The 23,978-nt window shown below is 46.9% G+C and overlaps 1 protein-coding gene across 2 annotated transcripts in view; it reads left to right on the top strand.

Moving 5' to 3' along the window:
- Window positions 1–23,978, top strand: part of STK35 (serine/threonine kinase 35) — a 44,447-nt gene that overhangs the window by 3,781 nt on the left and 16,688 nt on the right. For both annotated transcript variants that reach the window (XM_077872457.1, XM_077872458.1), the window contains exon 3: window positions 10,205–10,954. In XM_077872457.1, the coding sequence (XP_077728583.1) occupies window positions 10,205–10,917 (713 nt within the window). In that variant the 3' untranslated portion in view covers window positions 10,918–10,954. The remainder of the gene's footprint in view (window positions 1–10,204; window positions 10,955–23,978) is intronic.

Raw genomic sequence — 23,978 nt, 5'->3', positions numbered from 1 at the left:
TCTAGCGAAACAGTATGTTGCTTTAGGCCACACACTTCAATTGTCCCACTCAGTTGTAAGCAGTTTTGAAAATATTTGAGCCTCTTCTGTGGGTCAGGTAATGCTCTGAGCTCAGAGACAGAGCAATAAAGGAAATGTACACAACCTGGCTGATGAAACTGACATTGAAATTTACATGTCAAATGTTAATTTAGCTAGCAGCTAAATGGGCATTGTTTTCTCTTTAATATTAAAAGTGAAGGACGAAAAGACCCACATTGCTGTAGGTGAAGTTTTCCTGCCTTCAGCTTTCAGAATTTAGCAGTCTTAATCAGCCCTGGGGCGCTGGATTTACAGTGTGCTGCTATCACTCAGAAATGTCAGAGCTGGAAGGAATCTTAAAGATAATCTGGTTCAACCCTGTCATTAAACAAACTCCTTTGCAGTCACCTTTTGCCCAGTGTCCTGCAATTTAGAATAATTTTGAAATAGAACAAAAAAGTGTTAATCTACCTTAAAGTCTCAATTGAACTAAATCTACATAATTTTACTGAGTCCCCATGGTAGCTTTTCACTGGGGGAGAGATGGGGGGAGGGGCAGGGCAGTCTGCCCCAAAGGAATTTAATTTTGAAAGTTTGAGGACCTGTAGAAGACTTAGGTGCTAATCAGGGTCACAGGAGGAAAAGGCAAGTTGTCTGGTTAACAAGAGCTTTCTACAGAGTGTTGCACAGGATTAACAGGAAGATAATCTAGAGTTAGCTACGAGTTGGCGGAGAAGATAGCTTGAAAGAAGAGTGCCCAGGTCTGTATAGATAGAGAAGAAGTGGGATTTATTTCACAATTGGCCCAAATAGGGAACAGTTGGGGGGGGAGGTTTCCCCTTTCTTCAGTATCAGGGCTCCAGAGAATAAGCAAGGCATTTCGGTAGCTTAAATTATTTGACCTGTAAATCCAGTATCAAAAAGAAATGAGAAACTTCTTAATGCAATTCTTGGTTTTATTCAACTTTGTTTAATAAGCTTCTAGGTCTCCTTCTTTCTCTCTGAACGTAGACCAAACACCTAGAGCATTATGTAGTGAGCAGAAGTTCCAGAGTCAGTGGTAGTCTTAGGCAGCCTCATCTGGTCTTCTGTTTCACAGGGAAGGAAATAAGTCTAAAAAAGACAGGACTTGCCCCACATGAGTTAGTGGCAGCATTCAAACCAGCCTCCTAGGCTTTTTAAAACCAGATTAACAATCTTGTAAATTATTTGGTTGATGTGTTTAGCTTTTAAGTACTTGTCACAAAAAACAGGAGTTAAAGCATCAACAGTTTGCTTTTATCCCCTTATTTCCATTGCCAAAGGACCCTCTACTGAATGCATCTAAAACTAAATTCAAGATTGCTGCCACTTAGACTGCAGGCAAGGCTGAACTCCTTGTCAGACTACAGTCAAATTCCTGCATGCTCTCTAACGCACACACTGACTCTTCTGACACATAGCGACTAATAAGCTTATATTATATGATACATCCTCTCCAGGATGAACCCAAGGCTCATAAAACCAAAAAGAAGTTTGGAAAATCCAAGGATCTAACTTATCCCATCTTGGTAACATATTAGTTCTGCTTTATCAACTATTTCATGTTTTCTGTGCTCAAGAGCTCCTCAGGCAGCTTCACAGTGGTGGGAATCTAGGTCTTTGGTAAGTCTTCTCTGTGCATTTGTGCCAGGTACTCTGTAAGAAGAGGATGTGCAAAGTTTCCTCTGCGAGGTATACAGAAGACTCAGGCCCAGATGACCACAATTCAAGGTCCTGAATGTTACCTAGAAAGCTAGCAGCAGAGGTTCCCTGGGGAATATACAGGCATGGGAAGCAGAGAAGGTGGACTTGAGTAAGCTGAAGGGGGGACTGAGTGTGGGGAGGGAAACCAGGGCCTTAGCAGTAGATTGGCTGTCAGCCTGCACATTGCCCTTCCCCCGCCACCCCCATCCTGTTGAGTGCCTAGGGAAAGGGAGGCTCAGAGCTGGCCGCTACCCCCCTCCCCCCTCCCCCCCCCCTCAGAAAGCAGCTCTGAATTCTCTACTATGGCTTGGCCTGAGTTTAGAGAACCCTCTGAAAGGCAAGGGATCCCAATTAGGTGTGGTGTTTGGCTACTCCAAAATAGATCAGAGGTGTCAAGGGCCTTGGAAATTAACGGGATACAACGAGGTAGTAGTAACTGGGAGTTTGAAGGTTTGGGTTCCACTTTTACCCTATTAATAGTTACAGCGTACTTTCTGTTGTGGGCCAGGTGCTATTCTAGACTTTATACCCATTAACTGATTCAGTCCTCACAACCCCCTTTTGAAGTCAGTGTTATAATTACCCCTATTTTACAGGTGAGGAAACCAAGTTAGTGAAATTGCCCCATGTGAAACAGCTAAGCAAATAACCACTCGGGTCCAAGCCTAAGCATTCAAGCTTGAGTCCATTCTTCTAACAGCTGTGCTACACTCTTGGGACAGGTGGCTTAAGTTCTGGGTTCTTCTGTTTTTCTTAGTAGTTAAATGCATAATCACATTTTACTCAGAAACTAATGCCTACTGTTTGTTTTTTAATTATGTGCTAATCAGTACTTGGCACTGCCAATTTTTTCGGCACTGCCTCCCATGTGTCTCAGCTGCCGAGTACCCTGTTCCTCCTTCCTGATCTGCTCTTGAATGTCTTGAGACAGCCACACAGACCTCTCCTCCTGCCTGCCTGCCTTCTCTGTGCACTGGGAATTTTAGATACCAGCCTCAGGAGACAGAAACAACAACTGGCTTAATTGAGAGTTTGGGCTAATTGGGTTGCACCAGGTAGGCTTTTTATAGTGTAAACTTCCAAGAATTAGGTCCTTAGTGACTCAAATTGTAGATTCTTACCTGGTTGTCTTTAACATAGACATTCAAAACACCTACTACTAGAACTTTCCCTGTTTCGTTTTTAAGCCTCTAGCTCACAGTTCTCATCTCCTTTCGTTTCACGCAATTATTGAACGCCTGTTATGTGTGAGGCGCATAGAGACTTGGTTTCCTTCCGCTGTGAGTGCGCGATCTCATGGAGGAGAACAACAGATGTTACCTCACTGCAACCTCTCAGAGGTGCTCTTATGGGAACAGCTGCCAGGAATGTGGACTAAGTTTAGGGGAGGGCAGGATAAGTTGTAAAAGGGTAAAAACAGAAGCAATCCTGGCCAGAGATGAGACCTAGATAAGTGGTAAGGCAGTCACATGTGGAGAGAAAAATGGGTCCGGGCCACCAGAGGTTATTTCCGACTCTGCCTAGCTGGCAGAGTTTGCATTTTAACAAGACCCCTGTAACATTCAAGTACTAATAGCTAGGCTTGGTATTTTCATGCTTGCTCCCTCATCTAATCCTCCCACTTGAAGTTGGTGTTTTTGTAACCTGGTCTTATATAGGAGAAAATCCAGATCCATCAAGGTCCAGTAAGTTGTACAGTACCACCAGTGAGGGATTATTTGGCTCTACATCTATATCCAGAAGCTCTTTCCAATTTCCACGTGCTTGATAGTGCTGCCTTATGACTACCCAAGGGCAGTGTCCGCACACATTAACCATTCACACCCAGTAGTTGTATCCTCTGATGTCCAGGTGCCATCCACAATGCTTCCTATATCATAGTGACGCCTTATGATAGCCCAGTTAGGTAGGTGTCTCCCAATTTATGGATAATGAAACAGATTCATAGGGTCTTAAGACATTTGCCCAGGGTCACATAGCCATGTAAATGAAGGGTTGTGGTGTCGACCCTGGGCCTGGCTGGCTCTGTAGCCCTTGTTCCATCCTTTCTATTAGGCCTGCAGGTTCTTGGCCCCTTGGCCTCTATAGGACACTGTATCTATCTTGGCAGCCATCCTAAGGGGTTGATTGTCTAGTGCACAATGACATTTGACTACTCTTGTGAAGTACTTCGAACGCGCCCTGGGTGTTGATACTGGACCCAGCCTCTTTATAGTGACAGGACACAGCCCAAGGTCATTGAGCCCAGGGCTTGGTCTCTGTGCTCATCTTTCTTTGGGAAGAAGAGCTTGTCTTGCGAAGGGTCCTTGTCTTCAGCTTTTCAGGACTGATTTTCAACTGAGCCACTTCTTTAAAATATTAATGTACAGTTTTTAACTAAATCAAAACCAGGGATGACTAATCCCAATGAATTCAGAGTTCATTTATCTAGGTTTTTTTTTTTCTAACCTTTTATCTTAAAATTATAATTTTATATTCTATTTTTCCATTTCACATTAAACTTCCTTCTGACCTTTTATGTGACCTTCTCTTTTGACTTTTAAGTAAATTAGAAGTACAATATGGCCCTTTAAAGCATTCAGCTAAGTGGCAGTACCTTAATTAGCCACTAACTATCCTTGGACCCTTCTTTTCAATCCCTTGCCTTTACTTTGTCATATAGGAAACCAGCCCTGGGTGCTTGGGGTGCTTAGTGTGTACCCTTTTTGTTGCTGTCTGTGATAGGAGTTTCGTTTGTTGTATTCTGTTATCTTTTGATACTCTTAGAATAAATTCCTCATGAGTGTTTTTTTTTTGTTTTTTTTTTTTTTTTTTTTTTTTGTCAAATGGGTTGAGCATTAATAAAACTTGTGACACACACTGCTGAACTATCTTAGCATTGGTGCTCTATTGAAAAATGAATCTGCAGGTGGTGTGGTTGCACTATCAACATGAGGGACTTGGTGAACAGGAAAGTCCTTGGAGGAATACCGTGAACTTGACAAAGAACCTGTGTCACAGTGGGGCAGTAGAACATATAGGCATTCAGTTTTGCTTCTGGCACAAAGGCAGTAATAGAAGAACATCATGGTTAGGAATCCAGACTGCAGAGCCTGGGTACTCCATCCCCTACTGGCTGTGAGACCACAGCCAAGTAATTGATCTTGAGCCTTCATTTCCTCCCTGTAGAAAGGAATAAGATTATGGTCTCAGTAGGTAGGGGTTTGGAGTAAGAAGAGAGGATTGGCTACTCTCTGTGCTTCTTTCTTGTCACATAGGACATGTGATATTAGTTACTAAGTTCATTTGACTTTTAAACCTCCCAAGGCCTCTCCCCCTACCCTTGGCTTAGCCCCAACCCCTTTTTACCTCCCTTTCCAGTCCTCACTTCTCTTTGGGTTTCAGAAACTCCTGATGCACCTCTCAGCTGCCAATCCATCTTTATCTCTTAACTCCTCATGCCTTCAGAGGGAACTTGTAGTAGTGATTCTGAGACCTGCTCTCCAACGTGTCTGCATCTTGACAACCAGAACTAAGCCTAAGCAGGGGTGTGTAGTAGTGTTGTTAGCAGCCTGATATCTTAAATGATAGGACTTAAAATTGGTGACTTAAGACTCAGCAAGCAGGATATTGTTCTAAAACATGTCAAGAACTTTTAGTTCCCATTTCTTGGTGCCTAAATTCAAAGCCTTTGGTCTGCCAGACCCCGTTCCTTCGGACCCAACTCCAGAGCAGCTTCACCTCAGCCTCCTCCGATAACTTGGGTCCCTCGCTGTGAGCTCATACCCTGCTGTGTGGTGTGCACACACTCCATCCTGGGAGACACTGCTCAAGGGCCACCCTTGAGTGATCCACAGCCTGCCTGCCCTCTCCTAACCACCTTGCCCACTGCTCGCACAGAATTGCTCCCTAGTCTGTTGTCATGGCTGTGGGTGCTGTGGCTGGTCATTAATGACCAGAAACCTCTACAAGGTCAGGGATTACTGCTAATCTCCTCCAGGGTCTGACAAGCAGTGTATGCCTAGGAAGTGTTTAAATGGAATGAACGAGCGCAAGGAAGTCCCATATTCTGGAGGCAGCTTGGGAATAGGCTCATAAACCCCTGGGTATATTGTATCCCTTTCTAGGAGTTGCCTGCTGTCCCAGGGCTTGCGCTGACATCCTTAAGCCTCAGATTTTTGAACAAAGCAGGCCACATTTGTTAGGAGACACCTGTTTGACTTGTTTTCCCCCATTTTCTCTGTCTCCCCGTAAACTGTGTCATAGAATAGGTTTCAAAATCGAGTTTATTCTGTAGTCTTCTGGCTGTTGGATTTGAGGGCAGTCAAACTGTGCTGAAGGTGGGCCTGTCTCTAATCAAGTGTGTTTCTTAGCCTCCCAGACCCCAGGCAGCATCATCGTGCGATAGAAGGGCTTAGCAGTGGAGGCTCACATCTTACCCAAGCAGCCACAGCAGTGATCTGGGGCAAGTTACTTAACCTTCCTCCTGGTTTCCCCACCTGTAAAAGCATGTCCAGGAGAAGGGACTGCTCACGCAGTGAGCCTTTAAATGGTGCCTGGAAGCCAATGGCCTCTCCCAGGTTAATTTACCTCAAATCCCTAACACTTCAATCTTTTCTCATGATCTGGGAAGCTAAATTTTTCACTCTTACCCTACAGGACCATCAGGCTGTACCAAACAAGGAAATTACAAAATTTAATTTTGTTTCTCTCTCCTCAAACTATAAGCTTCACGTGGGGATTCTACATAGTTGATGCTTGTGCATTCCAGTTCTATGTCCTGAAACTGGGGGCAGCCACAGGGTGGGCTTGATGACCACTGGGCCTGCTGTGAGCTGGGCGGGCACTGAAGCTCCCTTGGATCACCTGACCTTCACGAGCCCCTATACACTGGCGGACCCCAGTGATGTGTCTCCAGGAATTGGTGTCATTTCAGGACCATGGTTTGGTGATCCCTAAAAGTTGGAGCACTTTCCCTTCCTCGATGTGCAGTTGCCTTGGTAAATTATAACACTGGGGCTGTGGTCCATCAGAAGAGGGAAGTTCCCTGGGAAATCAGGCAAGCATCAGGTAGATTGACATTCAGGCAGGGTACAAAGAAACATATTTGGATGCACCAGCAGAGATTTGGGGAGAGGGAAGGCTTCTAGAGAGAGAACACCTCAAAAACCGCTTGCTTGGGGATCCCTGGGTGGCTCAGCAGTTTAGCGCCTGCCTTTGCCCCAGGGCGCAATCCTGGAGTCCTGGGATCAAGTCCCTGTCGGGCTCCCGGCATGGAGCCTGCTTCTCCCTCTGCCTATGTCTCTGCCTCTCTCTATCATAAATAAATAAATCTTAAAAAAATAAAAAAATAAAAAAACCCGCTTGCTCTGGCTAGAAAACATGGTTTTGGCTATTTACAGCCTGAGCAATAGGATACAATTCTCCACTTTTATTTTCTGATTTTTTTTTTTTTTTAAGTTCAATTTGCCAATGTATAGCGTATCATCACCCAGTGCTCATCCCCTCAAGTGCCCCCTCAGTGCTCCTTTTCTGATTTCAACGTCCTCGGTTTCCTAGCATGTGAGAGCTTCAATTCTGTGGCCTACAGCACTGGGGTTATTGGAGTCCATGGCTTCCTTGGACTTGGCTGAGGCCCTCTGGAGAGGTCATTGATGGTCAGGATGTCATTCCCTCCAAAGTAACGGAGGCTCTGCAAAATCTGTTTGTCCGTCATCTGAGTCCCAGGAGTATATGGTGTCAGTGCCCCCTCAATGTTGGTGGATGTGACAGAGGCTCACAAAGCTGTAGCCATCTTCCCCGACCTTTGCCCCAGGTTCTTTGCGTGGTGTCTGTCTCTTTGTGTTTTCCTTTGAGCTAAGAGACCACCCAGTTAACCGGAGGGCAGAGCTGGCATCTAACCCCAGACTTGTCACCTTCTAGCCTGAACCCTTCCTGTGACTTCACCCTGGCTGGCTTCTCAACAGAAATACATCAGGCCCCATGCACCCTCCCTCCATCCTGCCCTGAGGTAGGCAGGGGCCCAGGTGGGCAATCTGCCCAAAGGAAAAGACTGGAATTCTCACACCTCTCTCTGGTTTGTGAGGGGAGTGGGGGCAGCGGGGGGATTCCTGCCTGAAAACACATGCTATGGTTTCTGCTGAAGTGAGCCCACGGCCTGGGCCCATGCAAGGAAGAAGTGCTTCTTGCCTCTGGGACAAGTGGCCGCTTTCCATGGTTTTCCATTCTGTCACGCTCCCTGAAGCTGCTCTGATTTGGAGCCCGCTGCTTCCTCCAGTGCCTTTCTCTCCACAAACCCCCTCCTGTAGCATCTCCTGAGCTCAGCTCGCTCCCCTAGAGCCAGCTCTTCAGTCACGCGCACCCCCCTACCCCCCAGGGCACTTGCTTACCCTCCTTTTCTTTCCCTGGGTTCTCATAACCTGGACTTACAATGTAGTCTGTTTTGCAGACTTGTTTTCTTTTTACTTGAGTTGCCCTGGTTACCAACTTTGTATATAAAGTAATCACCATTCCCCACCCTTTATTTCCCCACTGTTTCAGTGAAAAAGTTGTACTGTTTTCTGATGGTGGCCCTCACAGAAGGAATTTGATGGCATTTTAATCGCTTCCTTTCTGGCTCTACCACCAGCAGACCTTTCTTGCCCTCCTTTTTATGGATCTTTACTCTGGAGTCAGGTTTGATTTGGGCTTTGGATCACTGCATCATTTTACAGTGTTTTCAGATAAAGAGTGTCAGCCCACCAGAGCCAGTGACCTAGAAAGAGGATTATGAGATAGGAAAGAGCTAATTTAAAAAGCAAACACCCCATCTGCCCTAAACTGGTTCTACCTGTATTGCTTTGATTGTAATATAAACAAACAAATTATATAATTACAGGGGAAGTGAGGTCTGTCAGATTGTGGTCAAAAACCCAAAGGTTTTGCCTTGTCCATCTCTTCATCCTGCCTCAACCTAGAACTCCGAAGGCAGTGGTTTCCATAGACTCTGCTTTGGCAGTGGCTGTTTAAGGAGGTGTAGCTCTTGTTTTCTGGTGGAATGGAGACCCTGTGCTCGGGGTCAGAGGACTGGTGTTCAGGCTCAGTCATGAGTGATCCATATGACCACCCACCACAGGCCCTGCCTTTTCATCAGCAAGATCAGACCTCTGCCTATTTAGACTTTGGGGCAGTTACAGTCCTCAAATAACTTCCACAGAAGGACTCAGTGTACCGTTAATTACCTTATAAAGAACGTTGGGGTTTGTTTGGAGATGTCAGTCACCAGCTTTCCTGGAGTTGGTGTGGTTCAAAAAGGAAAGGCTTCTGGAAAGGCAGAGCTGGAGTTTCATGCCAGAACAACTTGATTCTACTAACTTTTGTGTCTACTTTGGACTCCTGTTCCCACCAGATTTCCTTCCTGTTTATGCCTCTCCTGTGTTCCATTATCCGTCCCATCTCTCAGCCTAGAATTCTTTTTTTGCTTCTCTCAACTGATCTACTGCCTGTCTTTAAGGTGTAACTCAGGTCTTGCGCCTTCTGACTCCCAGATCTGGCAACTCCTGTCCACCTTCACTGTTCCTAGTACAAGTTGACTTTGATGCAGATACTTAAAATGCTTGCTGTCTTAGATACATAGCCTGTTATCTCCTTGAAACTAAGGAGATTGGTCTGTAACAGCCCCTCATCTCTAAAAAGAAACTAACTTGTGCTAAGCAGATACAGTGGGCAAGCAGGAAACACTGCTGGGAGTATGCCTCTAAAATAAACAATTGTGGTACCATTCTAGGTGCATTGCTGAGTCTTAAAAGTTAGGAGCGAGGGGAGGAGAGGTCCTTTTTGCCTGTTGTGGATTAACAGACCTTTTATGACCTTCTTGCACACCTGACCTTGCCTCATCAGCAGTCCCACGGGACATGGAGTAGTCTGTCCGGACATACTATAGTGAAACACAGTGGCTTCCCGGTCACATGTATTGGAGTCCCTGGACTCCTCCATCTCTGTGAGCATCAGGTTTTTCATCTTTGAAGATGGGGCTATTTCATCCTGCCTCCCAGGGGGTGGGGGTGGTAAATATTAGCTTAATGTCAAGGGCCCGTGTAGGTATTCTGTGACTGATTACGTGCAGGCGTTTGCAGGTGAGGCAGCAGAGGCAGAAACCTGGAAAGGTGAACTAAGTGCCGGTGCCTCCTGGTTACCCATTGAACCGGTTGGCACAGTTAACCAGTTCCTTACCTAGGCACCGATACTGCCAGAGCCGGGTGCTCGACCTCAGTGTCTGCCACCCGTGTCCTTTATCCCGGCAGACCTCACCTCACCCCAAGTGAGTAGAGATGGGCCCACTCTGCACGGTGCTGGCTCCCTGCCAGGTTTGCTGGTCCTCCTGGCTTGGAGCCTCGTCAGCATTGTCCAGCTAAACCTGGCTGTGCTGCCTGCATGTGATCTGAGCGTGTTGGGGATGTGTCTGTGGCACTCAAGCTCTTTCCGGTCTTCTTCAATTTAGGAGAAAGGATCCTGGGTTATGCTGAGGAGCCCTGCTATCTCTGGTTTGTCATGGAGTTCTGTGAAGGTGGAGACCTGAATCAGTACGTCCTGTCCCGGAGGCCGGACCCCGCCACCAACAAAAGCTTCATGCTACAGCTCACAAGCGCCATTGCCTTCCTGCACAAAAACCACATCGTGCACAGGGACCTAAAGCCAGACAACATCCTCATCACGGAGCGGTCTGGCACCCCCATCCTCAAGGTGGCAGACTTTGGACTCAGCAAGGTGTGTGCTGGGTTAGCCCCCCGAGGGAAAGAGGGCCATCCAGACAATAAAAATGTGAATGTGAATAAATACTGGCTGTCCTCAGCCTGCGGCTCAGACTTCTATATGGCCCCTGAAGTCTGGGAGGGACACTACACAGCCAAGGCCGACATCTTTGCCCTGGGCATTATCATCTGGGCAATGATAGAAAGAATCACTTTTATTGACTCTGAGACCAAGAAGGAGCTCCTGGGGACCTATATCAAACAGGGGACCGAAATCGTCCCTGTTGGTGAGGCGCTGCTAGAAAACCCAAAGATGGAGTTGCATATCCCCCAGAAACGCAGGACTTCCATGTCCGAGGGGATCAAGCAGCTCTTGAAAGATATGTTAGCTGCTAACCCACAGGACCGGCCTGATGCCTTTGAACTTGAAACCAGAATGGACCAGGTCACATGTGCTGCTTAAAATTCAGGGCAAAGCATCTTGAGTGTTTTTAAACTAGGTGAGTGTACTCTTTTTGTTCTGCATGCCCACTTCCTGGACTGGATTCTTCATCTCGGGGCCCCACGGTGGGCCCTGTGGAGCTGGGGGGAGATGCAGGGTTGAAGACCACGAAGTGCTTGTTATGAGAGACCCACACAAGTCTTGAGATCTGTGGGGTGGAATAAGAGCTGGAAAGTCTAGAGAAGTTTTCTGAGTGGACATGGCATTTGAGCGGAGTCTCAAGTGTTGTAGAAATACTTCTTCTCATCAATTAATAAATGTTTACTGGAGAAAATGTGCAAAAGGTACAGACAATTTTTTTCAGAGAATAAACCGTATCCTTAATGTATTCCTCCTTTTCACCTATCCAATTCTGCACGGTTTAGCTCGTGCTATATTTAGATACAGTTTGGTTTTCTACTCTTTCAGCACTAATCTGAGCATCTCCCCATGTGATACCTTGGAAGTGCAGTTTTCAGTGATTGACATTCTGTTATATGTACCATGATGTCTCCTACTAGTTTAGACATATGATGGGTTTCCTCCATTTGAGATAGTGTAAAGGATGTGTGAGTGAATATTCCTACATGGAAGTCTGCTTATTTAAGAGATGGATCGTAGGCTTTCATTTGTCAAGTGCTGTGCTAGGCTCTGGGCTAACAAGTGGGAAGCAAATTCAGAATACAGCCCCATCCTCATGAATTCTGCAGCTTAGTTGAATTAGTTAAGGAGAAAAACATTGGTCAAAATTTGCCATAGGTGCTCTAGGCCAAAGGAGAAATGGTATTAAGGGACATTTAGTCTTTTAAGGTTGGTGCCCAGAGGCAGGAGTAGGGAATTGGGGGAGGGGGGAGGCATTCCAGGAAAAAGGACCAACCCTCTGCAAAGGACTCAAAACCAGAGGGAGCCTAGCACATTTGAGTGCCTCCAGTGGTAAGGGGTGGTGGAGAGGGCAGATCTTTAGTAATCAGTGACCTGCCAGGAGAGTAGTAGGCAGAGCCAAGGCAGAACATCCAAAAAGTGTATACCAGAAAGGGCAGTGGTTGTGCGGTTGGACCTGACCCTGAGGTGTAAGCAAGGGAAACAAGGTGAAACGGGAACCCTGGAATGCGACCTTGGTGTAGGCATTTGGGAGCCACCTAAGGACCAGAGCAGAACAGTCAGTGTTAAGAACTTCAGCCCATGGAAGCCTGAGTTGGGCTGGAGCATGGGAGACCAGTTGGACCAACCCTTTTGGTCACACTACCAGCAAGGAGATGTGGTTGAACGTGAAACTGAGAAGCATTGAGGGTAGAGGAGTGCCTGGATCATCAGGGCAGCTGGCCGGGTGTGGAAGTAGAAAGAAAGTAATAAATTTGGGGAGGTTAATGGCAGTAGACACAAATGCTGGCTGGCTTAGTGGTCAGATTTGACTTACTTTCAAATAATCCAGCCTACTTTTGTGGGAAAGGAAAAAAATGTTGACTACCATATACACCAGGTGGGCAGTAGCATTTTGTTTCACCTTTGCCACCCCACAAGGGGTGAAGCATTTATCTGCTATCCTTCAAATTTAGGTATAGGTGTATCTTACTCATGACCCTCCCTCCCTCCTACCTTTTTTCTGAATTATGGTGAGCTGGAAATAAGTTACCCTTATACTTGGTGAAACATTGAGAGGAGGTGGTGAGGGGTGGTGCCACTCCCAGGAGCCACACTGGGCACAGAGCCATCCGTCACCTGAGTGGGTTCTTGGTCCCTTCCTTTCCCTTCCTAGCTCTCAGAGAGTGCTAGTGCTGTGGGTGAGTGTGGTGTGGAGTCTGGTCACATCTGTAGTGTTCTCAGTGAACTTACTCCTGGAATGACTCTAGGTTTCATTCCTTCCCACAAACATTGAGCACTTTCCAGATGTCTGGTCAATTTGTCCTGCAGCCCACTGAGTAAGGATTTTCTCTAGAGCTTGGTTTGGGGTAGTGCCATGTTAGAGCCCAGAAAGGGTTGGCTAGACCACATTGTAGTTGTATCTCATGCTACCACCTCTCATTTCCATCTCATCCCTTCCACTTAAAAAAAAAAAAAAAAAAATTCCTAGAGGGACACCTGAATGGTGTAGTTGGTTAAGCACCTGACTCTTGGTTTCAACTCAGGTCCTGATCTCGGGAGATCTGAGCCTTGCTCAGCATGGAGTCTGCTTGAGATTCTCTCCCTCTTCCTTAGGCCCTCCCCCACCCAACATGCTTACTCTTTTTAGCTCTCCAAAATAAATAAATCTTAAAAAAAAAAAAAAAAAAAAAAAACCTGTTAGCATTCAAGTTTGTCATGGGGTAGGATGAAGGTCGTCATTGGAAGAAAAACCTGAATTTGGGTTAGGATTGTGGGGTTGTCACATCTAATTGATATCAGGTCTCCATTTGGACAGCCACACTTGGGATTTGTGCTGTTTGGAAGGGCAAAGTTTTAGCTAAAAGAAGGTTGATTCCTTCAGGTAGGAGAAATTAAGTGACCTTGGCATAAGAAAAGATGAGGCACATAGCTCTGCTGAGTGTCCCAGGTTCTGACCTCTGGTGGTGATAATGCTTGGTCAGTTGGTGCCTATTTGATTGTAGCCTAGCCTAGCCTGTCCCAGCAGGGCACTTGGACTTGTGAGCCTGGGCCCAGGTCTAATCACAAGGAGCTGGCCCTTGTGATGCCAGAAGCTTCATATCATTTGTGATGACAATGAGCTGTATCTGGCCAGTTAAGGAATGAGAGACTTGAGTTGGAAAGAACTATTGTCTCCAGACTCTTCCCCTGCCCTGCGCTACCCACTTAAACTTTATAGAGAGGCTAATTCCACGTATTTAGCATATTTATTGACAGACTATTTGCCAGTGATTATTTTAGTAACAGAAGATGTTAGTGGATAAAATAGACAAAAATTCTTGCAGTTGTCGCACTTACATTCTGGTGGGGAAATAATAAATACAAGGAGTATGTTCGAGAATGCTAAGTATGGGGGGTGTGTACCACAGGATAAGAGAGATCAGAATGCTGGGAGGTGGAGGGTGGAGGTGTACTTTTAAATCAAGAGATCAGGGTGGGTCTCTTGAGACAGCAACATTTGAGTAAAGGTTAGGAGTTGAGGAAGGGAGTCAGGAGGATTTCTGGAAAAAAAGCTTCCCAGACAGAAGGAACAGCCAGTATAAAGACTTGAAGGCTGGATAGATACCCAGGGAGGGGAATGTCATAAGAAAAGCAAGAAAGAAAGGTAACTGGGAGTCAACTAGAGTAGGCCTGTAGGCCATTGTAAGAATTTTGTGTTTTGTGCCTGGGTAAGACAGAAAGTCTTGAACACATGTTCATTCAGCCATGGAATAACTGATCTTGGAGAGGATTATCCTGGCTGCTGTGATAAAAGTAAACTACAGGAGAACAGGTGGGAGACTACTGTAGCAAGCCGGGTAAGAGAGAATGGAAGCTTAGAACAATGGAGCCAGGGAGGTGAGATAAATTTTGGGTGAATTTTGAAGTCAGCCAGCCACTTCCTGCTGAATTGAATATAAGATCTGAAAGAAAGGAATCAAAGATGACTTGGAAGTTTTGGCCTTGGAAGTCTTTGGAAGGATAGAGTTGCCACCACGTGAGATGAGAAGGACATGGAGAGCAACAGGTTGGGCTGGAGAAGGTTAGGCTTTGCTGTCATGGGAAAGTTTGGAATGCCTATTTAAAAATCCAAGTACAGAGGTGAGGTGTGGGTAGTTGGATGAGCCTGGAGTTCGGGGGAGAGATCTGGTCTAGAGATGGAAATTCAGAGATGGCCAAGGCGCCAGAGTAGGCCTAGAAATCTCAAAGAATGACTGGGCTCTGGGCCATCCCATAGTGGAGTTGGGGAGAGGGAAAGGAGCCAGATAGGAGACCTGGAGTATGGTGTCCTGGAAGCGGGTGAAGACAAGACAGGAGGAGGGGGGAGCAATTGGCCATGGCCCATATGATGCTGGTGGGTTGAGGGAGATGGGGACTGACGATTGACCTTTGACTTTTAGCAACTGGAAAGTCACTGGCACTCCTGAGCAATTTTGGTGGCATATAAGGAAGATAACTGCTCTTGAACCAGAGCAGGTTTGAGAGGGAATGAGAGGAAGGGAATTGCAGACAGAATTGACCAGTGATTCTCCAGGTTTTGTTTAATTTAAAGGCCCAGTTATACTTTAGAAATTGAAGACTCTACAAAGCTTGTTTTGGGTTATATCTAAGGACACTGGTAGTATTAAAAATTAAAGTTGAGAAACTTTTAAAGGTTTTCAAATGAATAACTCAGATTATGATACTTATGTTAACATCTATGAGAAATATTTTCAAAATTTAACGAGTAGAGTGGCATTGTTTTAATATTCTTACAAATCATTTTCCTGTCTGCCTTTATAATCAGCTGGTTTCTCCTATTTGCTTCTGATTTTACCCTGGTGCTGTGTCACTCAGCATGTAACCTCCGGAAAACTCCACTGTACACTTGAGAGGATGAAAGTGAAAAAGACCAACACGTCTTCGTATTACCTTGAACAGGTTTGGCTTTGTGGAGTCCTGCACTCCAGACCACACCTCTGAGAACCAATGGGATAGAGGACTCTTGGAATGTTCTTTGAAAGAGAGCTGCTGAGGAGTAGGGGGCCTCTGGAGACCTAGAAAGCAGGAGTTATTCAAGGCCCTAAATAAAGGGACGGAATTTTTGTGTGCTTATTACTTGTCAGCTTTCCCATTAAACCTTGTGGCTTGAGCTCCACCTGAGTTTAGGAAGCACTCTTGCCCCCATGATGAAGAAAGGCCTCCGTAATCTGGGATTGTAGAGGTCAGAGTAATGTTCAGATCAGGACTCACTGGTTTTAGTTTTTCTTGCAACGGTGAACAAATGCACTTTGGATTGGAAACATAGGATTCCTCTGAAAGGAGTGTTGCCTAGTGGACTGTCCAGGACTAAGTGGTCCCATTTTTGTGGCTTACTGGCCCCCATGTGACCTCAGACAAGTTATTTTACCTCTCTGGGTCTTATCATCCATTAAATGAGGGTAGATCATATTTATCTTACTGAGGTTTTATTATCCATAAAATGGGATACCTCTTTTTGAGGTTGTTGGAATCACAGGAGGTTGTGAAAGTGCCCTCTATATAAACTGCCTAAACGAAGTGCTAAATTTTAGATACATACTTTGGCTTGAGGTGAAAGTATTGTCTTGCCTTCTGTTCATCTCTGAAGATAGTGGTCCTTAGTAGTCTTGCCTTGGAAGATTACCAATAGCTTTTCTTTCTTTCTTTCTTTTTTTTTTTTAAACAAAGCTGGACTCCAGGCAATTCTGGCCAATTTCTTGTTCCAGAAAACTTAACTATTTTTAAAGATTACTCAGTGGTGGATTCTAGCTCTCCCTTATTTGTCATTTTTTTTGAAGATGTTTAATAATTCCTAATGTCTCCTCCCAGCCGGCCACAGACCTTACCCAAAGTGGGTAAAGCTAAACTGGTGTTTTAGGGACCACCGCCCATGGTACCCAGGGTGGGTGCTGTGAGATGAGGGAGTTTGCATTCACTGCCAAGTTTGCTGGCTCATAGCTAAGCCTCGGTTACCAGGGCCTTTAGAAGTTGTGGCACTTGGATGACACTTAATTTGGAGCAGACATCTCAGGACTCCAGAAGGAAATTAGATGTGGATGTGGCCTGGAGAACCATAGAAAATATTCTTCCTTCCATACATGAGCTCTTGATGGCCGTCTACCATCAGAGACAAAAAAATCCAGCCCAATTTATTGTTGAAGTAATAGAGGATATATTTATCCAGCCCAGAGCTGGGTCTTTGGACATCAGGCCAAGGATAAATATATCCTCTATTACTTCAACAATAAATTGGGCTGGATTTTTTTGTCTCTGATGGTAGACGGCCATCAAGAGCTCATGTATGGAAGGAAGAATATTTTCTATGGTTCTCCAGGCCACATCCACAGCTCTGGGCTCACATGCTGGAGGATCTGAGTTGTGATCCCTTAACCTGGGCTTCACATTCCTGTCTTCTGAGATTGGAGGTGGAGGTCTGCAACCCACTGGTTGGGTCCCTGATGGTCTTCTGAGTATTCACAAGCTGCTTCAGCTCCTCTAACAGGCAACAACAGCATGATTGCTCACATGGAAGTTGTAGAAAACAATTCAGATGGTTTCTGTACTTTTGGCAGAATTACACCAGAATCGTGTCACATTATCAAGTGTTGAGTTCATCAGAGTGATCCCAGAAACTTAAAAAAAAAAAAAAAAAAAGAAAAGAAAAATTCCAATTGTTAGTTCATTTTAAACAGCAGTTTTCAAAACAGAGTCCCTGGAGGGTGAGTTAAAACCAAGTTTTCGGTGAGAAGTTGGGAACTAGGACAAATAGGTTTTCGGGCCCCTCACTCAATTGAGTGTGACTTCCCTTGCCCAGCCGTGAGGACAGACATGAACAAGTCCAGGAGCTTCTAAGACATGGCCTTCATTCCTGCATGGAGCCTGCTTCTCCCTCTGCCTGTGTCTCTGCACCCCCCACCCCCCCCCCGTCCCGCCATCTCTCATGAATAAATAAAGACATGACCTTCACCCACAAGACTACAGGCCCTTGTGGGAGGTAGCTGCATGAAACTGAGCTGTGGGGGCCTGACCCCCCCACCTATGTCAGGGGTGGGGGTGCTGAGGGGTTAGGTTTTAAAAGAAGGGCAACAGTGCTGAAGGTGGCCGAAGGTGCTCCTAATCACTGGTCATCCCTGGGGCCAAGTGCATTTTGACCCATCATTTCATCTTCCCAAAGGTCACAGCAATAAGGAGCAAAGCATAGACTTGAACCCAGGTCTAAGGCCCTGGTGTCCACTGATAGGGGATGTTGCCTCATTGCATCATCTGTAGGAATCACATGTCTTTGTAATTCAACAAAGCACACGGAGTGGCATGTGAGATGAATGATGCGGGCACAAGGCACGGGGCAGTTAGTAGCCTTCTATTTAGTTGGGAGATGGTTTCTTGTACTTAAAAAAAAAAAAAAAAAAATATGCAATGTGCTCATGGTGAACAGCCAGGTAGCCCAACAAGAGGGATAAGCCAGGACGACCCCTTCTCCATGCAGCCTTAACCGCTGAAGAGACCAGCATCAATTTGATTCCTACACCCCAGAGGCTCATCCCACTTAGTCTCTGGTGGAGCCTTGAACTTTCCAAAGGAAGTATGGAAGGAGGGAAATGCCATCCTTACCCTGAAGTAGGTGATTAGATCCTTAGAGAATAAGGGTTTTATTTCAAGTTGAGTGATAATTGGGAGGGGAATGTATGTAGCCGGTGATCATCAATCCTTTGACCCAAGCAGATCTCCGGTTTCTGAGCCTCCTTTAAGTCCCTGCCTGTAAAGTGGACTTCTTAGCCTTGCCTTGCCTGTCTCGCTAGCACTCCACAGGGCTACGAGCAGAGAGATGGGGGTGAAGCTCCAGAAGGTTTACTTCTCTTCTCCCTGGGAGCTCTGCCTCTACTGTGAGGACTTGGTGGCCTTAGGTACTGGCATATAGAGAGACTATGAGGCCTGGTCTGTCTGCTCATGTTTTCTGGGGGTTCCCCTAGGTCAGGAAGGCTGATGTTTTTAAGGCCAGGCGACTCCCTGGGGGCCAGCTTTTGCCCTTGGAGTTGTCATCCCCTGACAGCTCCAGCTGTATCAACGGTAGGAAGCTGAGCTGTCTGAGCTGTGGGTTATGTAATGGGGCTGGTGGCCCCCAGGGATAGTCTGTCCCTTGGAGCTCTGCAGGACATCAAAGCATCTGTGAGGGGACAGGTCTGCCCCAGGGCTGTTGTTGCTCACATTCTACTCCTCCCTGGCATCCTTGGCTCCTCCCAGCCCAGACGGCGGCCCTTTGGGCAAAGCAAAATCACTTTGTAATCGGCCAGCTGTAAGCAAGGTTGCCTGATGGTTGGGGTCCGTCCAAGTCCCATTTCCTCTTCCCCTGGGACACGGACACTCCTACCAACAATAACAGCTTCTGGTTATAAAAACCTGCTTCAAGGGGCCCCTGACTTGTGCTGAGCAGAGAGGCCTTGTTCTTTCTCTTCAGCTCTGAATTAAATACTTTCCACACTTTCTTTGATCGTTGACACCACATATGTAATTATCACATAGCATCTGCGTAACCACCACCGGCCATCCATCCTGCTGCGGATGAGGATGTGGAGAATCCCTTTGCTGAGTTCTGAGAGCCAGGATTCCAAATGAGGTAGCTGACTGGAAATTTTCACTGTTCGGTTCTGCTTCCTGCAGCCACTTTAAAAGCAGCTTTTGATGGACTTCTAATTTCAGGTGGATGGTGGACTCCCTCCTCAGAGGAGCACCATTTAGGTGGCCCCCTAGCTATTGGTGTATGGTGCTGCCCATGGGCATCTCTCAGGGTCTAAGGATGTATACCATCCCCTCCTTCAGGTGAGGTCAGCTCTGTGGATTCCTCTTGGGGTACACTGAGACAATCTCAGATGTGGGCAGCTGAGGTACCCACCTAACCCCTGGGGGGCAGGCAGTAGTAGGCAGAAGGCACGTAGCAGGCAGAAGTCAAAACTACCCAAAGGTTGGAAGGTGGGAGACTGGAAGCATGCTTCTGGGAAAGCACTGGCACAGAGAGAGTGCTGACGGGGCAGCCTGTGGCACCAGTGAGGAAGGGACTCCAATGGGACCCATTGGCAGCCTGTTGTCTCTCTTCCTTCCCTCTGCCAGGACAGATCCTGGCAGAAGCCCGTCCCAAGTGGACTTAGCCTGGGCATTTGATACTGAGAACCCAAAGCAAGATGGCAGTAGTCGTCATTGGGAGTCTCTATCATTGATATGGCTGCCCTCAGCCCTGTGGTTGCAAGATGCTGGAGCCAAGCTGCATTTAATGAACAAGAGCCCTCCTGATATATGGCAGGCACTTGGCTGGTGGTGGTGGTGACAGTGTAGACTACGAGTGTTATCCTCCAGGGGTTCACGATGTAGCAGTGGGAGAAAGACCTGGATACTTAGTTGTAGAAGCTGTGGCCTAGGAGAGGTAACAGGAAGCCTCAGAGGGTGGAGGGAAAGCTTCCCTGGAGGAGGTGGCACCCTGGGCTGGTTTTTGAAGGTAAGTTGAGAGGCACTTTGTAAGCCAGGTGACAAGTGAGCAGGTCATAGCTCAGACCTCACCAGAAGCTCACCTTAGTCCCTGAGGGTGTGTCGGGTACAGGATCCAGCTGGCCAGGGGAAAGGGTACTACTGTTCTGGTAAGTGAGATCCCGACCAGAGATGCCGTCTAGACCCTGGACCTGGGGAGAAAACCCAGGGTTCCATCTTGATAAACCAGGGCAGTGACACACAAGCTCCCAGCCCCTCCTTTCATTGCCACTGGTGAGTCCTCTGCAGTATTACACAATCAAAGGAAATGGAGACCTCTTCCAGCATTTCTAGGATTCAGAAGCATGGCAGGCCTTAAAACTGCCAACCAAGTTTAAAATAAATCAATATCATAAAATACTGCAATGAATTTCCCAACTTTAAAGGAATTTCACTTTCAGTTAGAGGTGCCAAGGGAAAGCTATAACTCAGCCTGCATCATACACAGGTCAGATTTCTGTGTTTTGTTTCTTTGTAAAAGAAAATGATGTCTAGGGACTCGGGAGGAATGGATTAGAGCCACCTAGGCACACCACAGGGCATACTGAGGAAGATGAAAAGGCGTCTGTTTTTCTAGGCTGCAAAAAGGAGCTGGATGTGGAGCCTGGGCGGTAATCTCACAGAGGGTAACCTGGGCTTTACGTCATCCTACGCCAGTATTGTGGCAATGATGGAAGGCAGGTGGGCTTTGGTATATGATGTTGGATTTTAGTATTAGCCAGCTGTTCCAGGCAGAGTCAGAGATGGTGTGAGCCCATTGATTCATTGTGCATTTACTCCCATCCCTTTAGAAGGAAACCCTTACATATATCAGGGACAGCACCCTTCTATTTTTTGCCTTTCTGCTTTTTTCAGACATGTCTAAGACATGTCCTTCTAGAAGGCTCTGGTCTGGGGCACATCTGAGGCATGGGCTGGAAGTACAGTGCAGTCAGATCTTGGCAGAGTGCGTGGACCTTACCGGCCCAGCCCAGCCTTGTACAGACATAAGGAGAACTGGAAGTCGCAAGTAAAGACTCATTTGTTGTTAGTAACCAGATTGCATACTAGGATTTAATGAATGTTTGGAAGGAACCCCTGGTTTGCATGGGGCAGCAGAAATGAGTGTGAGTATACCACACCCCAGACAACACAGTGATTCGTACCTTCTAGAAAAAATTATTTAGTAGTTTAGGCCAGATTGCCTAAACTGAAATCCAGATGTCACCACGGATGTGACCCAGAGATCCTCTTCCCTTCCCCGCCCTCAAATGCTCAGGGCAGGACACTGTGCTACCGGGTGTAGCACAGAAAGCCTTTGGAGAGCATATCACTGCGGCCCAGGGTTTTGGAAGTCCTAGAGCAGTGAGATAGCTGTTCTGGAACTTTGGTTTCCTGCCTACTCTGGGTGTCCTTGGGTGTTGGGTGTAAGCTCGTGGTGCTATAGGCGGAACCAGATGTGAGTCTTTAGGATCTGCAGCCTGGTTATGTGGCCTGGGTAAAGTTTGATGAGCGTTCAGAAGATTGCTTCCATTTTATCAGTGGAAGGAACTGAGGAAGTCACAAGTAAGGAGTTTCCTACTTAATAGATCAGGATTCTATTCCTGTGAACTTGAAGAGGTTGACAAGCTACTGCCATACTCCTCCCTATGCCTACTCCCTGGCTCCCGTCCCCTAACACAGTGTCAGTGAGCAACTTTCTCAGTGTGGTCCCCAGACTGGCAGCATCACCTGGGAACTGTCCGAGTGCATACTTCTGGTCCCCCTTCAGTCCTGCAGAGTTGAAAACCGGGGAGGGGGCTGTTCAGCAAGCCATCTGAGTGATGCTGATGCACACTTAGGATTGAGAGCTGCTCTGGCAAAAGAGGGTAAAGGCACAATCTGCCACATTACTGTCTGTTAAACACACAACCACATACCTTACCTCTTAACCATTTGCCCTCAAAAAGCTTAGATCTAGGTATAAGAGCTGAGAAGAGGGGACTGCCAGGTCCTGATCGTGTCTCTGCCTTCCATAACTACCTAACTTTGGGACTCTGGGCAAGTTACTTCTCTGTGGGCCGTGGTTTCCTTGTCCAGAAAACCAGGGTACCTAAGGGACCACTCCCCCGCCCCTCTCTCCCTGTTCCCTCAGCCCTGTTATGTTTGTGAATCCCACAGAGGGTGAGTTTCCGGGACTCGGGATTCCTGATCTTGCTTGGTTTCTCCCTCAGCTCATGTATCCTTAGGATGAGGTGAGGTCCTGCAGCCACCTGTTCCTGGGAGGAGGAAGAAAATTAAATTTCTCCATGGGCTTCCCTGGCCCTGGGAGAGCAGACTTCTGAGCCAAATAACAATGAGCATCTCCGGATGATCTCCAGCAAAGTACCACCAGGGGAATATGGGGCCCTGTGTGGTCTTTGTGGTAGAATGGGAGATCACCCTTCCAGAAAGGGGAACTTGAGAGGCAGCTGCACATAGGGAATGGAAGCAATAGGATGCACAGGTCTGGCTTAGGTCTCTAAGTGGAGTCTCAGACATAGGCTTTGAATCACAACGAGAAATCTTCACTTGTTCATTCCCCAGACATGTATTGAGCACCTGCTCTGTGCCCAGCTTGGGCCATGGAGATGAGAGTAATCCCTGACCTCAGTCTGGCTAACCTACTTAAGCATCTCTCTGAGCCTTGAAGTCCTCATTTATACAACTGATTACTGATAGTACTAACCCCATAGGATTTTCAGGTGGATTAAATGGAAAGTTGATGTAAAGCTAGCCTTGGGATGCCAGGCACGAATAGGCCCTCCATAGCTCTTGGGTTCTGTTGTCTTTTCCAACTAGTTCTCAGCCACACTGTGACAGCTGGAAGTAGTCTCAGAACATGTGCAGGTTCGCATGCTTCCCACCCACCCCTGCCAATAAAGAAAACACACACACCCCATAGGGGCCCATTAATTTTTTGGGTAGCCTAAGTATGGTGCAGGCACTGGTAGGTTCTTGCAGCACATCGGGGGCAGCTCAGACCTGGTCCCCACCCTCCAAACACTTAGACCTCATTTTGAGAGACCCATCCTAAGGGACAACTACAGGTTTGACCAGGCATGGATGGATGGAGGAAATAGAATAGCAGGGAGCTCCCCAAGGGGGTCTGATAAAGTCTTTCATAGGAGGTGCCATTGAAACTCAGACCTGAGGAATGAGGTGTGTCTGCCAGGCAGAGGGGCAGTGAACTGGCAGGGGCAAAGTGGGAAAGGCTGGGAGGAGACAGGAACCTGATGAGCCTGGCTGGGGAGGTGTTGATAAGTCACAGCAGCTTGCCCCCTCAGTTTCCGTGTCTACAGAAGCACTCGGCCAGGATCGGAGAGGGCAAGCATGGATGTGGGAGCCCAGCTAGGAAGTCGAGTCCCCCAGGTTAGGGTGGATGGTACACGGGATGGGGCAGAGTGAATTTAAAGTGCCTTTGGAGATTGCTGGGGGCTTGCAAGTGAGCTGAATGAGGGAGATGAAGGAAGGGTGCCCCCATGAATCACTGGGTGGGGAGGAGAGCCATTTACGAGACTGTGGACACTGCAGGAGAGGGAGGGGATTTGGGGAGTGAGAAATACAAGGTGGGTCTTGGACATAGGGCCACAAACCCATCCTCTCCTCTGGATGGGTAAGGGATTATCTGCATCTTCTTGGGGAGCTGCTGGATCCCAAATTTGGGGCTAAGCATAGGACACCTTCCTGAGCCCCAGGTGCCCTCCTGAGTCCCAGGGCTGACTTCACAGCCTTCATGCAATGACTGTATCTTGCTGTGTTTTGTTGTTTCCATTGTAATCAGCTTCTCATTAGGTGACTGATGTGTCTGGCTCTTCTCTGTCTTTATTCGCATATGCACTCTGCTATAATTGTGTCCCAAGAACATAGCGATTAGTTGTGTTTTTTTGTGTTTACTTTTGCTTTTCCAAGCCGAAAACCTGTGCAGT

Source organism: Canis aureus, chromosome 26, assembly GCF_053574225.1.
Source record: "Canis aureus isolate CA01 chromosome 26, VMU_Caureus_v.1.0, whole genome shotgun sequence".
Classification (NCBI taxonomy): domain Eukaryota; kingdom Metazoa; phylum Chordata; class Mammalia; order Carnivora; family Canidae; genus Canis; species Canis aureus.
This window is presented reverse-complemented; position numbering and strand designations above follow the sequence as displayed.